This window comes from Sander lucioperca, chromosome 21, assembly GCF_008315115.2.
Source record: "Sander lucioperca isolate FBNREF2018 chromosome 21, SLUC_FBN_1.2, whole genome shotgun sequence".
In the NCBI taxonomy this organism is placed as follows: domain Eukaryota; kingdom Metazoa; phylum Chordata; class Actinopteri; order Perciformes; family Percidae; genus Sander; species Sander lucioperca.
Genome location: NC_050193.1, coordinates 21,160,333 through 21,176,403, shown reverse-complemented (window position 1 = coordinate 21,176,403; position 16,071 = coordinate 21,160,333). Strand labels below are relative to the sequence as shown.

The following is a 16,071-nucleotide window of genomic DNA, read 5'->3' as shown; positions in this document are numbered from 1 at the left end:
CCGTCATTCCTCTATAGACGAACCGTGAGCCAGGCCAGCTTCTAAAGAGTGTCTCAAAGAGGAAAATGTTCTAATGGGATGCGAGCAACATCAAAAGCCTTCAAACGGCTTCATTAAATATGGAGGGCAGAGTGGAGCACAGCTGAACACGCTTCAGCTGGGATGTTTGTGCTGACAGAAGCTCTGCTATTGATTTTCATCCCTCCGGCAAAGAGAGGTTAGCATGAATGGAAGGGGGTTGCTTGTGAGGAACCTAAATATTTTAAGAGGAGAAAAACAGGACAGAAGAGCAGATTGTGATAGGATGGCATTGTCCTCAGGCCATGATTGGCTCCCTGCCTGATTTAGGGCAGCCAGTTGGTCTGTCAGCGATTGGTGCTTTATTGATTAGAAATTTGGTGGTCAGAATAGTGTGTTTCCCCTAGGTTGACTGTTTTTGAGTTGGCCCATTCCCACATGTAACGCTTAAAAGTTTCTATTTAAAGGAACTTTACAATAGTTATCAGTAACGGTACTTGAAATCCACATGAACTACTCTTCACTTCAGCATAAATTAGATCCACCCTTCACTACCGAGCCTGTTAACCTGTACGAATAGCATTATCTTCCTTTCACCCGTCTCTCCTCTGCTCTGTGTGTGCACACGTATGAATAGGGGTCGACCGATACTGTTTTTTCAAGGCCAATACCGATTATTAGTAGTTAATAAAAACCGATATTTGGAACCGATATGCATATACAGTCAAAATGAAAATCTTTAAGTCAAAACTAAGATTTTGGAATGTTACAAAATCCAACACAAAACTTTGTTTAAATGCTTTAAGCAATTATTTAATAAATTAGGAACTTTCAACACAATACACAGTAAAAGATAGTCAGATAGAGTTGTGGGCGGGACATGAAGTCAGATTCAGTGGTGAGTGAAACCGAAGCAGAGGGACAGACACAGAGCTGTAGCCGAGCCAAAGTAGCGCACCTTTTAATTAATTAACTTCATCGGCTATCAGGCATATAAAACGCTGATACAGATAATCTGCAGACTGACAAAAAAACGACGACATATGATGTTAACTGAATATCTTTGAGTTTTGGATTGTTTTTTTCAGTCATGACAGGATAACAGAATCTCTATTGTCTCGCTGTATGTATCATTATATTAACTAACCATGACTGATGCTAAGGGGGGCTTTGGGAAGGGGGCATTTGTGTATTGGGGTTAGAAATAATTTCTGAGGGGATCTCCAGATTAATTTTTCCTGCTGTGATAAGGTTTTGAATTTCACAGTCTGTTGCTGTTAGCCATCTGATAACACAGAGCGGGTGAAGACAATTAAAATGCAAAAGCAGGTTTAAAAAGACACTCTAGTGCAGCTGCAAGGCAAGTGAGACTCTTAAATCTGTTTTTCATTCAGCACACACCGACAATAGGATATTCCCCCGGGGTCATACAGGCACGGCGGTCCATTGTTTCTCTATAGCAGCGGACTGGCTGTTTTGATAGTGGCATATCCATAGACAACACAGCTCAGAGATAACCCCCTATACCGCCCTCCTGAAGGAGAGAGGGGTTTAAAGAGTGTGTAAGAGAGTGAATTGGTAGGTAAAGGAAAAGCGGAACCGGGTCTAATCCTCTTGAAAGATGCACAGACCTGACTGTTCAGTATTACCACAGAGCTTAGCTGTAAATGCCGTCTGCTGTCAAATCAGATTTTCTGCACTTTGCTCTGTATCTCTTTTCCTCCTTATTTCATTCCTTCCTTTGCAACCTTTACATGTTATTTGCACCTGCAGATGGAATGTATTTCACATTCACTAATATTATGTAAATGTTACAAATCATTCACTGGAATAACTAAATGCAGACATGCAGTACCTTTCTCATAAACGCTATATTTTACAGAAAATCAATTAAGAAACTAATAATAGGTAATTACTGTTTAGGCCATGTCACCCACTCCTATGCCTACAGTGACAGAAAACATCAACTCAAACATTGCCATATAGTTAATTCAGCACCTCTCTGACACAGCCTCAACAAAGGCCGAACATTATAAGCGTCACACAGCTTTGAGTGTATCCAACGAACAAACAAAGTAAACCGACTCCCAGAATAGAAGCGGCAGTATTCAGCTAAGATGTCAGAGACATCACAGAAGCTATTGATTATCTGGGATATCTAAGTGAGCCCTGGCAACGGGAGGAGAGGAAGCACTTGGTACGAAGACCCGCACTCACTCCAATTCAATTAGGTTAGCCTGAGCTCAGCACTTTAGCTCGGCAGCAGCTTTATGTTGCCTGGAAAATTGGAAGATATTGCTAATTTTGTTAGCCAGCAGCTGCTATCTGCCAGAGGCTGATGCAGTCATGTGTGAGAGTCTGGGAAGGCATTTTCAAACATTACTGGGATGTTAGTATCTGTTTTGTGTCTGAGCTCTGTACCCGGCTGACAGTCACCTTTTTATCAGCTAAACGTAACAATTATGACCGCTGAAAAGTCCGCAACCTTGCTTAGCGCTCGACAGACAGCTGCTCTTTCTCAGCTTAACTGCAACAGCCGCGAAAAAGACTGTGACCTTGCGGCCATCTGTACCCAGGTCACAGTCTGTCGGCTACGGCCGCTGAACAGAAGTGGGGGAAGAATTTTGGCAAAACAAAAACAGACATTCCGTCACAGAATAGAAATTTCAAAGAAGAAAATACTGGCTTTAGCATTGTGGTCAGAGAAGATAGTATTTCAACTTAGCATGTTTCCATAATATCTGATGACATATTGTGGTCATTTTTGGATTAAATACAGTAAATGGTGGTGGTGATGGCGCAGTGGATATAACACATGCCTTTAGTGTGGGAGATCTGGGTTCGATTCCCACTGCGATACATCAACCAATGTGTCCCTGAGCAAGACACTTAAGCCCTAGTTGCTCCAGAGGCGTGCGACCTCTGACATATATAGCAATTATAAGTCGCTTTGGATAAAAGCGTCAGCTAAATGACATGTAATGTAATGTAAGAATATATTACATTTGGACCTTTAAAGCTGATAGTTTCCAGTTAAAAGTGGTGCTTTGGTGGCGTAAGGGTTGAGTATGGGCTTATACTGTAGGGCAAAGCTAGAGGTTTGCTCCTCGATGCAGCGGCCGCGGGTTCAACTCCGACCTGAGGCCCTTTGCTGCATGTCATTTCCCCTCTCTTTCCCCTTTTGTGTCTTCATCTGTCCTGTGAAAATAAAGGCCTAAAAATGCCCCAAAAATTATCTTTAAAAAAAAAAAAAAAGCTTCTGTGTGAAGAACCCATAACAATTTTTTATAAGCTGTTGTACAAAAAAAATGGATACAGTTCGGCTCTGAATACTTTGGAATTTGTTGAAAAATATAGAAAAATACCAGCCTTATTCTTAAAGCAGCCAGTAGACCCAAATATTAAGCTTGTACTGAACAGTTTTAACTCTTGTTAGCTGGTTTTAAGCTAGCATTTTAGAGCAGAGTTCTACACAATCACACATACAATTGTTGTAAAAAGATGAACATCTGATAAGAGGTGGAAGACACTCATTCTCCAGTGGTTCACCAGTTTAGCCTCAGGTGGTACCAGACACAGTGAAAACCACAGGATCCCGGCAGGGGCACTCAGGTGAACATGTTGAGACATGGAGCAGCAGGGCGACAGGTGTAGCAGTCAGACAGGTTTATCAGAAATGAGCTAAACAATGGACAAGAACACAGAGATCTGTTAGCTGCCTGAGGCTGAACAACACTGCTGCCTCCGTACTGACAGTTAAACGTGGTTCTTACTTTTTAGATTGTTATCATGTTTTTAATCTCAATAATGAAGATAATAAAATACTTCCCTTGGACACTAAAATGTTTATAGCACAGTAGCAGTGTGACTTTAGGGACGGCAATGTTGGTCTATTGGGCTGCTGGTCCACCACTTTGGTCCAGACTAAAATATCTCAACAGCTATCGGCTGGATTGACATGAAATTTGATCCAAACTTTCACAGTTCCCAGAGGATGAAGCCCACTCACTCACTTTGGTAATTTTCTGACTGTTAGTCTAAAGCCACCACCAGGACAAAGCTTTCACTTATCCTGTGAAATAACTTCAATATATTTAGAATCTTTTCACAGTCTTACCATCCCGTCAGAAGCCTTAATGTCCATCTATTCTCCCTTTAAAGCCACCAGACTCCTTTGACAAAACCAATAATTTTACCTCACACTGGAGTTGCTGGTTTACCTCTGCATCGATCGGTTAGTTTTTTGTGTTATTGTGTGATTTAGGTGTTTTAAAGAGGTTAGGAACTAACAAAACTAACCAACTAAGTAACCGATCGAGTCAGCGGTAGACCAGCGCCTGTGTTGTGCGAGGTAAAATGACTTTTTGTCAAAGGAGTCTGGTGGCTTTGAAGAGAGCGATATAACAGCTTCAGGTCCCCATCGGAAAGGGCTGTGTGACGGCAAGGTAAAGCAGTGAAAATATTGTAAATATAACTTACACTTGAACTGATATTGATATTTTTAGATGTCAAAAATGTGTTTAGCTGCTGCCCCCGTCCACAGCAGTACATTGCTTAACTTCTGTCTCGGTACTCCTGCCTGCTTCTCCAAACTGGGCGCGTGCCGACCGCCATCTACCGTAGCTAATGACTATGAATACTGACTATGGATAATACCTCATACAACCCCACTTCAGGAAATCTGAACTATCCCTTTAACCTTGAATCTACATACATAAATGGCTGTTATTAACAACTAGGCATGGGCCGGTATGAGATTCTGACAGTATGATAACCTTCAGCAAAAATGTCACGGTATTACAGTATTGAAACGACAGCTATAAATGTTTTATTTTTGAAATGTCTGGGTAAAAAACTACTTTTTTCCATTGAACATGATGTATTTTATTTTGAAACACACTGCACACTGGCAGGGAGAGGGATTTCTAAACTGCACTTTCTGTCCTTGAAGACTTATTAAAAAAAAAAACAGCTCATACCTTAGGAACGGTATGACAGGAAATTTCAGTGGTTTTGAAAACTTGAGTTTTTTCAAACCGCGGTATACCTTCAAACTGGTAGCCGACCCATGCCTATTAGCCAGATATTTACCAACCAAGAATTAAGTACAATTCAGAGAGGAGAGCCTGAATTACAGAGCAGGACACACACTATGGAAGCGGAATAAAGAGCAAAGGGTATTTATACTGTAGCTAAGTGATGTTGGTGATAAGCAGGAATGGGAAGGGACTCTGCATAGTTGTTACCTTTTGATGAAAACAAGACAAAAACATGATAAAAAAAATTTCCGAGAAAGCTGAAAGATCTCTTTTATGTTGTCGCCTGTAAATACACGGTTGTCATATTTTTTGAAGCTAATTACAGTTCTCTGTAGTGCGTTGTAAATTTACGCTTTGATTCAGTTGAAGTGGCTCAAATAGATAATGAGGCATTTTGCCTTGGGTCAGCTTGTCACTTGATGCTGGCCTTCTTGATGCATCCATTTGCCTAATCCCTGCCTCTGTCTGTCCCCTCTCTGTCTAGGTATTGACTATAAAACCACCACCATTCTTCTGGATGGGAGGAGAGTGAAGCTGGAGCTTTGGTAAGCGTACATCACTACTGACGAATACCCTGTTGTTGTATGTACAATAGACAGAGTGACTGCTGTTTTTTTCTGGAATGCACTTTTAAATCCAAACCCAATACAGTACCCTTCCAGACCTCCCAGACCTTTTGTTCAGCCAAAGTATTACCATCTTGTGATGTCAAACCATGAGGTTTGGTTTTATCTGCCCAGGTTTGGAATATCTGTCTCTGAGATTTCCTTCTCAAACCTGATGCGACGGAGCTGAATAGAATTTAATTCATGGTGCTCACGGCATTGGCAAATGACTTTTGAATAATACAATAACAGCATGTCTTTCCAGGAACAGTGTCCCTGTTACTCTGAATTATCCACATAGGCCACTGTCTGTTTTCATAAGGAATTTCTATAGGAGAAAGTAGTTCCAATACAAAAATGATCACAGAGATTTTGAATGTCATTTGTCAATGCTTTTAGCACCACAAACAATATGTTTTATTATTTTTGGGGTGACCTTTTCTGTTTTCTTTTACATGTTCAAAATAAATTTAAATCAATCAATCAGTCAGTATTCTATTCACCTCCATGTATTGTAGTTGGGTGGAGGTAGAAATCTCAGAGACAACAATCTCAAAATCTGGACAAATAAAACCAAAACGTATTTGATGTCTAGAGAGACCCCTAAAGGTAAGTGAGTGTTCATAAAGAATGCAAATAAAATTTCCAATTTTGCATCATTTGGGTGAATTTGAGCGCTTTGGTTTATGCGCCCCCAAGCAGCCAGTGTACCGACTGTTCAGACGGTTGTAAGCTAGATATGCACTGACTTTGTGTGTATGAGAGTGTGCCTGTGCTGGTTTTTGCCTCTGTATGCTCATCAAGTAGATTCATTAAAGCTCCAGGACAAGCAATAACATTTTGCTCAAATGGAAACATGTTCACCCCACACAGAAGTGTCTTCTCTTCAGTTTGTGCTGCACTCTCATCTTTTCATGGTCTAAATTTTGGGGAAATGTGTATTGAATGACGCACAGTGCATCTTAAATATTTTAAGTTAGCAGCCATAAAAAAACATGAAGTCTTGGGTCTGAATATTTCACTCAGTGTAAACATCATAGAGCTTCAATGAAGAGCTGGAACAGCATGATACAGAATATATCGGATACTGTCAGACAGTGAAAGCTACTTAAGGGAAAAAGGGGGGTTACATTTACATAACACATCACATTTTAAAATAGGCCAAAGAGACACACAGAGCCAAATACAAAAAATACACTAAGTAGGAAGGTTTGTATGGTTGCCTACTTGTGCAGAAACAAAACATATTTGCAGATACATCAAATGTCTTCATCTTTTTTCTACTATATAATATCTAAACCAATGCATTAGACATCTAATATAAACAAACGGGAAAAAAACATACCCAGCTGCAAGGTGCATGTACTTTACTGCAGATGTTGTGGGTGCAACTCCTCACTTTACTGCATATTGTTACATGCCTCACAAATAATCTTGCCTCAGTAGAGATGCAGTGGATGCGTGTAATTGTCAGTTAAGACACACTGCAGTGCTAGGCAAGGCCTGTTTGGTGGAAGTAGGCCAAGGAATTCAACTCCTCAGGGGAGAAGCAACGCCTTGTCTTCCCTGTGGAGGGAAAAGTTTAAAGGCAGCTCCATCATGTAGAATATTCTTTATTTTTGCTGCCTCAGTCTTTCCTCTTCTCCTCACTGTCTAAATGTTGTCTTTTCTTCTCACTCACACTCTTTACCTCATCCTCTGCTTCCTCTCTATTTCTGTCTCTGTTGCCATCTGTATCTCATGGCAAAGGAGAAAAACTGCAGAAACTTATAGGTGGAGATAGTCTGTATTTTTCTCATTAGAAATAAATCCCATGTGCAGAGCCAAATAAACAAAAAACGAATCTATCTACTAACAAGTATTGTGTGTGTGTCAGAGCCTGATATACTGTATCTTCTTCCTCTGTGCCATAGAGCTCCATTGTTCATAAACACATCAATGAGCCACACTGTTGCCCTGGGTGACATGTTCCCTTTTTTTACCGTGTACACACACACACTGTAGTTTATTATGATTCAGTCCCACACACACCGTCCTGCTGCCACAAATACTCACTAGAGCACCATAAGTGGATTAATCCGCTGCTGAAAATAGTTCCCAACAAATGCACTATTTTTCTCCTGTTTGTGCGATTAAAAAACCCTCCATCTCTCTCCCCCTTTCATGTCTATTCACTTTCAAATAAAGGGAAAAGCCCCAAAAAATAATCTTTTAAAAAAAAAAAAAAAAAAAGCTGATGTCAGTTTTATCTAACATCAATAAGACAGGTGAGCACATTTAACTCTTTAATAGTCATTCATAAAGCTGCACCTGCCTTAAGAAGCGCACACATTTAATTAGTAGGGACGTCATGTCTGCTAGACACAATAGATGATTGACAGATGATTGTCTCTCAACACACAACTGGCTGAGCTGTAACTAGTCTTTGCTATTCATTTCCAGAATGTAAAACCTGGTCCAAAAATAGTTTCTAACTCTTTAGATGCAACACAAGCTGTGAAGCTGTTAAATTATGCTTTTCTTTTATATCTGCGACACCTGTTTTTAAATAGCTGTTCACGAGGTTTGGGAGTGTAGAGAGACTTGTCAGGATTTGTCAGGCTCAATTTATCCTCAGTTGTTCTCTTTGGAAAAAAAAACTGAAAGCACACAATGTAGACTGGCTTTGCAAGGCTGAGAGTATGTCAGATACATGTTGTAAAATTAATGAATTAGGATTTTATAAGTAGGCCACAAAATCACGGGAGAGACAAAAGAAAATGGCCATAGCAATATGGTCATATAGATATGGGTGATGAACATGCAGTAAAAGTACACAGAGTATGTTTATGTTACCTTAAAACAAAATAACTACCTCTACACACTCTCACCTCTGCTGAAACTGAAGAAGTGATGAAAAAGTCAGACCAGTGTTTTTGCCTTCAATGCTGAAGCCTACTACTTCTCTAAGTAAAGGTTTTACTTCCTGGCAGCTGAACAAATCTGACTTGACTACTACAGTTTTTTTTCAACTGCTTACACACAAAATCTTTTCATGTCACACGATTTTTGAAACCTCTCACTCAAAGTGCAAAACTACACAGCAAATCTCCAAAACTCTAAGCTATTTCTCAGCCTTTGACTCAGTTTTCAATTGCATAAAACACTTTTTTCAAAACATTACACATTATTCTCTACCTAAGACACAAACATCTAACAGGAAGTGACTTGCTTTCCTTTTCTAAACACAACCAATCAAAATGCTACACTTATTTACCAGGGCGCGCACACACACACACACACACACACACACACACACACACACACACACACACACACACACACTCCTCAGATTTGAGAGATTACTTTCTCTCTAGAACATTGTAAATGTAGATATAAGCCTATGAAAGACAAAAGAGCTTTAGATTTAGAACAACAGTGTGTACATGGTATATCCAAAAATTAACTATTATGAAAAAAGTGTTTTGCCATTTGATGCAAATGCTTCATTTTGAGATGTTTATGGTATTTTGAATGCAGTTTTTTATTTTGAAGGAGATGTGTGGCATTTTGTGTGTGCAGTTTTAGGAATTGTGTGTAGAGTTTTGAAAAAAGGAGACATAGTTTTAAAAGCGTGTGTAAGCAGTTACAGAAAAAACTGTAATCTTCTTGCATTTTCTTTCTCTCTTCAGGGACACCTCTGGACAGGGGAGGTTCTGCACGATCTTTCGCTCATATTCCCGCGGTGCACAGGTGAGGAGCACACTACTTAAATAGGCTAACTTAAGGGCAGAAACACACTGTACGCTGAAGTGCTGCAAATAGCCGCGAAGCGGAGCTATTTTCATTTCGGCGCCGATGTTATCCAATCTGTACGGCCACACCGGCTGCGATCAGGTGCGGACAGGGCCCCGGCCCACGCGCTGCTGCGATCGATGTGTCAGGCCAGGCAGGTAAACGCATACAGGAAAGCCACAGTGCTTCCGGGTACTTTACAAAATAAAACAAATTTCAAAATAAAACACCCAGGTTTATGGGGATTTTGGCTGTCTTGACTTTCGGCTGTGTCTACAGCGAGACAGGGATCAGGCGCAGAGATCACGGCTAATCGCAGCGCTTCAGTGCGCAGTGTGTTCCTGGCATGAACTCCACTCTGCATGAAGTAAACCTGCTTGACTAAATGTAAAGGAGCAAGCTTTTGTCATAGGGACCACAGATGGCATGTTTGACTTCCTGTTGATCTTGTGTGTGTCTCAGGGGATCCTCCTGGTGTATGACATCACCAACCGGTGGTCTTTTGATGGAATCGACCGGTGGATCAGAGAGATTGATGAGGTGAGTCTGGGAGATGGGCTGATGATTGGTGTGATGAGGTTTGATGGATGTTGGGATTATGGCTGTCACAATCTTGAGTTTGAGTTGACAAATAATTGTCATACAAACTATTGCGATTATCCCACATAGACCCATTTTCGTCTTTTTAGGGGGGGACAGGGGATTCTTGGAGGAAGAGAGCAGGTCAATAGTACATGCCAGATAAAAGTAGTATACATCATCTGAAAGCTGGGAACCTATACATTTATTTCAGATGCTGCTCAGCGCGGCGTGTCAATACTTTCTAGTCATAAATCTGTAATAAACATTGTGTTTTGGTTAGGTGCCTATTCAGACTTTGAAAGAGTGTATAAGAGCTTAAAACATTATGATGGAAGTATATGATGGCCATTATCATCCAATAAGCTGTTGCAGCAAGTTTGGCTTGATTCCAGTTGTTACACAGATTTGGTGCTAAATGTACCTGTTTTTAACACTCAAGAGTTATAAAAAATGGTCAGGAATCCCTACAAAGTACTACAAGACACCAAGACCTCGAGGAACACCATGTTTCCACTCTGTTTAAAAAGATGTTTCCAACAGAGAGAGAGTTCACCACACCTACAGTGATAATAATGGTGATTATAGCTGCATATTAGTTTCTTTCAGGGTCCCTCTCAGTGTGTAGTTTATTTTGCTTTAAGTGAACTGAGCCATATGATGATAACCAGTTTTATGATTCAGTTATCCATTATCACCAAGGCACAGGTTTGTCAATATTTTCTAAAGTGATGACTTCTCATTCACTTGTGGATCAGTGTGGGTCTTTAAAAATGTTTGCAGACTGTAATCTTTTACAGTGAATAGACACTGAATTTTCCCACAAGAGGACAGGATTGTTGGCGCTAGACGAATATAAAATCTGTTAAAATATCCAGAAATCAGAGTGCTCCTCCAGAATTACTTTTTTCTTTTTCAGGATTTCTTGTGGTAATTTTTTTGTTTGTTAGTTTTTTTTCCCTATTGTATTGCTGCAAATCCGGGGAAGTTTGAATTTATCTCTTTGCTTTCAGACTTCATGTTCCCATTTATAAGATGGGACAAAGGGTCAATAGAAGGAGTTAAGTGAATCACTTAAGACGACCTGTGTGTGCGTGCATGCGTGCAATGTCCTTCCTGCTGACTTAGAAACATAGAGGATGTCCGTGTGTGTGTCCGTGTGTGTGTCCGTGTGTGTGTGTGTGGTGATATTTTTGGGCTGTGGAATGTATGTTTCTGTTTGGCCTTTTCCTGCTCCACCTCCACAGACGTGGTGTGGTCGTCATCTGCCACAGGACAGAAATAAAGTAGAGAAGGAGGGAGGGGAACTCTCTGGATGATGAAAGTTAAACGGTGTGCAGAGAAGTGAACTCTTTAGGTTTAATAACTGGTTATGAGCTGTGTGTATTTGATTACTCCATCATCCTGAACCGACCGTATGTTGCCCATTTGTTGTCTCAATGTCGGGCTGCAGCTTATTATCATTTTCATTTCTATTTTATTATTATTTTCAGTTTAATATTTTAATCAATCAATTCATCATTTAGTCTCTAAAATGTCAGAAAAAAGTGAAAAATGCCCTTCATATATTTCCAGGGTTTTGTGAACAAATTCTCACATCTGGATAATTGGAAACCAAATATGTTGCTTAATAAATGATTTAGAAATAAAATGCTTTTATTCTCATTTTACAGAATACAACTACTTTAGGAGCTCTACTCCTGATCAGTGCAATAAAAAGACACAGAAAAACAACTTCAGCAAACAAACATCCACAGCCAACAAAACTGGCTCTAAAATTCAGTCATTACCAGAATAAAATAATTTAAAATAATTTAAAATATTTTTATCCCAGCATTATCTTAGTGTCTCAGTGATGTGGGGTTATGTCGTGGGGTCAACAAAGTGCAGCTATTACTCCTGTAGTACTATTACCACTTGCGGTACCTTTTCTAAAACTAACAGCAATTCCATTTATACTACGGATGTTTCTGAATCCCAGTTATCCAATATGATATTTTGCAAAACACAAATAATGCATTTTATACAGTATTTGGTCTTTCTAATTTTATTGCATATTACTTGTATTCGGAGGCCTTTTGAGGAAAACGTGCCTCGCTTTTCTAAAAAATGAATGCCAGAAACATCACAGATTATTCATATTAATGCTGAATATTTTCTAAAGCATATAGCTGCTGTAGATAGTCAAATATATATTCTCTTACTTTCACACAGCTATTGGTTTCAGTTCATTTCATTTAAGTGTTTACAACTTGCAGACTCTTGAAACTTGCTTGACGTAGGTAATTAACAGTGATTTGTTTTTGTATTGTAGTCATGTGTGCATGATGATGGTAGCTGAAGAGTGAACTCAAGAAGAAGTACCGGTAGCGTACGGCTGATTTGTGTTGCCTTCACGGCTCTGACATCTGAGTAAACCGAGTCGGCTGTTGATTAGTGTCGACTGTAATTCATTGATATCTCTCAAAGTGACATAAAACATACCCTGTAATAAACACTTGTTTTTATTTACCAGCAAATACTTCCGCTTTATTGTCCTCAGGGGGAAACACGGTGAAACATAGAACACACACACACACACACACACACACACACTTAAAACATAAGAAAATACATAAGACAAATTATACAGATATGTAAAACATAACCACAAAAACTAAAATCTCCCACACATGCTCAAATATAGCACAACAAATCCGTGATCACGTGACATAAGACTTCTAGCCAAATGTGAGATCAGACAGTTTCAAACCAATGATCTTACTGGCAAAGTACAAAACCTCCAGTATTTGCTTTTTCCACCACTGCCACCGCCATCACCACCACCACCGCTGCTGCTGCTGCTCCAGCTGTTACTGTTTCCCCTGTTGCCGTCCTCGGTGGAGAGACTCTGAGCATGAAAAGGCAACAGGAAGGAAACTGTAAAGAGAGGCTGATGAGAGGTGACAGTCTGGGGGCGTGAAGGAGGAGAGAGGTCATCCTCTTGCTGCCATCATGTTTCATTCAGTTTGTCAGAACAGATGGGGTTGAATTAGAGAGGCCTGAGCCAGAGTGGCAGGACAAGCTACACGCTGCTGCTTCCTGGAGCTTGTTGAATTAATAACAAGCCTCCGCTGGTCACTTTGTGTGGATGTAATGCCTCTTATTCACTTTCTATCTCCCTCTGATGCTTCAAATCAGCTGGAGGTACTTTTTAGCTGAGATTCTTCTAATGTAATCAAATGTTCCGTTTAGATAATTTGAGAAAAAAAGGTGTGAAAATCCAAGAGGTGCAACCAGTATTTACTTTAAGACCTGCTGTTAAAGTTACAGATATTAACAGCTACCAACGAAGGTTCATTCTGTCCACCTGTTTGATTTTTTTCCTTCCCAGCATGCTCCAGGCGTGCCTCGAATCCTCGTTGGTAACCGGCTACATCTGGCCTTCAAACGGCAAGTTCCTACCGAGCAGGCGAGGGCGTACGCCGAGAAGAACGGCATGACTTTCTTCGAGGTGAGCCCTCTGTGCAACTTCAACGTTATCGAGTCCTTCACAGAGCTGTCACGCATCGTCCTGATGAGGCACGGCATGGAGAAGTTCTGGAAGCCCAACAGAGGTGAGTGGACGGGGGGGGGCCCAAAGAATTCAACTAAAACAGTCGATGTCAGAACAATTCCTGGAATGAAATGAACAACGCAGCTCAGAAACAAATAGTAAAGTATCTGCTGTGATTACAGAAGTGTGCTTTAATGCTGTGGAGTTCATAAAGCCTCTGCAAATTCTCTTATGAAAGCCAACATTCAAATCAAATATCAACAGGTAAACACGAAGGAAGCTTTGAGTTTGCATTAACCAGGAAACAGGAGAAATTAGGAATAAAAACCCTGTCTCTATTATAAAACCTGTTCCAAATGATGGCCGTTGAAATAAGTGCAGGCCTCGGTCACTGTTGCCGAATTTACGTTAGTTTGCTACAGCAATTGCACGTAGTTGGGATGTGTTTTTAAAACTGTATAGCTGTAGATTACACTTCTGTGCTTCAGACAGAATTCAAGACATTGTGTGCTAAGGTACCAAAATGGCCATCAGATGGATGGCACGCTCCCTTATATGCTAATGAACCCTCCCCCATTCCTGCCATGCTTTTGTCTGCCTCGCCTGTAATTACAGAGGAAAGCAAGTGGAAGTGATGTCCTGCAAACTCTCAGAGGATTAATCAGGAACAGCTTGCTGTGTCAAAACTCAGCCTGAACCTAATTCATGTCTTCAGGTCGTGTCCTGTTGACACTGTCGTATTTAACACATCAGAATGAGGTCTGACTTCCTTTTTCCTGTCTGTGGCTCTCAGCCCCCAAGACCCATCGGTTCCTTCGAAAAACGTTTAAAAACACCTCACAAAAATGATGACGTTTCTTTTTTCTTTTTTTTTTGAAGGCTCAGTGATTATCAGAAGTATCCTTTAGAGTTTCTACACAGTTTGCAGACTCAGCATAAAATATTTAGGCTGTGGAGTTAGATATTGAAATGAGCACAGCTGGGGCTGGGCAATATATTGATATTATATCGATATATTGCCCAGCCATATCGTGATATGAGGCTAGATATCGTCTTAGATTTTGGATATTGTAATATCACATAAGTGTTGTCTTTTCTTGGTTTTATAGGCTGCATTACAGTAAAGTGATGTCATTTTCTGAATTTACCAGACTGTTCTAGCTGTTCTATTATTTGCCTTTACACATTTAGGCATTGTATCTGCATTACTGAGGATTATTTAAAACAAATCATTGTGTAAATATTTTGGAAAAGCACCAATTGTCAACTCTGCAATATTGTCGCAATGTCGACATCGAGATGTTTGGTTAAGATTATGGTGGGGTCTCGCCCAGCCCTAAGCACAGCCTAACTGTTGCCCTCCTCTCTGCAGTGTTCAGCCTCCAGGACCTGTGCTGCAGAGCCATCGTGTCGTGCACGCCGGTCCACCTCATCGACAAGCTCCCGCTTCCCGTCGCCATCAAGTCCCACCTCAAGTCCTTCTCTATGGCCAACGGCATGAACGCCGTCATGATGCACGGACGCTCGTATTCGCTGGCCAACCCGGCCGGCGGCTCCAAGGGCAACAGCCTGAAGCGCTCCAAGTCCATCCGTCCGCCGCAGAGCCCGCCGCAGAACTGCACCCGCAACAACTGTAAAATCTCCTAACTCACGGCTTCCTCGGCAGAGGGGAGCGGGGTGGAGAGACAAGGAATGATCGACAGCATGGTGATCAGGAGTGTACAGGATGTAGTTAGTTGGAGGAAAAGAGCACATCCCTGGACCTGAAGAGCTGAAGAGCAGGAATGACGGATAAGGGGATGAAGGAGTGCTACCTCTCACCTTCATGTTAAAGACCATGAAGTACTTTTCCAGGTGAAAGTGCGGCCAGGGGAGGGGGGGGGGGCTCCAATGGTGCCTCAAGATATCAGAGGAGAACGACTGCAAGCATCTTGGTCTGCACACATCTGACTCTCACTACCACCAACTGCTCAAATGAGAGAAAGGGAGTTTAAACTACATGTACAGAAATCCCTCTCCAACTCAAGCAAACATATTTAGTTCCTCTACACGATGCACGCCTCATTGTGTCTGTGCATCACAGAAATCACCTCAAGATCAATTCTTCACTTTTGTGTCTCACTTTTTCTTTTCTTTCTTCTGCCCGTCTGGTTATAATTTCATCTGGTTTTATTTGCTGTTGTTTTTAATGACCAATAAGCTAATGATCAAGACACTAGTAACCAGCCAGTCCTTTTATTGATCATTGTTTGTTTGAACACTCATTGTGCTTTGGAAGGTGAAATATTTTCTTTATTAACACTCGCTGAATTGAATTCTTGGTGACAAGATGAGTGAAGGTTCCCACCCGGTGTTGTCGTAGAAGTGGAGGTCTTCAGGCAAACCGGACTCCCCCCAAAATCTCCTAAAAGGTCCAGACTTGCTGGTGTGCCTACATTTTGTAGAGGTGTGTCAATATAAACACATGCTGCATTGTTTTTTTAATGAGCCAGTTGCAACAAACTGGCTTAAAGCACAAAAA

General features: G+C 40.9%; 1 protein-coding gene across 1 annotated transcript in view; it reads left to right on the top strand.

Annotated features, from left to right (window-relative positions):
• The window catches only part of LOC116063781 (ras-related protein Rab-40C), a 19,432-nt gene extending 3,361 nt beyond the window's left edge, over positions 1–16,071 (top strand). Inside the window, exons 2-6 of the mRNA XM_031318747.2 lie at positions 5,542–5,602; positions 9,334–9,394; positions 9,899–9,976; positions 13,389–13,611; positions 14,923–16,071. Of these exons, the coding sequence (XP_031174607.1) occupies positions 5,542–5,602; positions 9,334–9,394; positions 9,899–9,976; positions 13,389–13,611; positions 14,923–15,197 (698 nt within the window). The 3' untranslated portion in view covers positions 15,198–16,071. The remainder of the gene's footprint in view (positions 1–5,541; positions 5,603–9,333; positions 9,395–9,898; positions 9,977–13,388; positions 13,612–14,922) is intronic.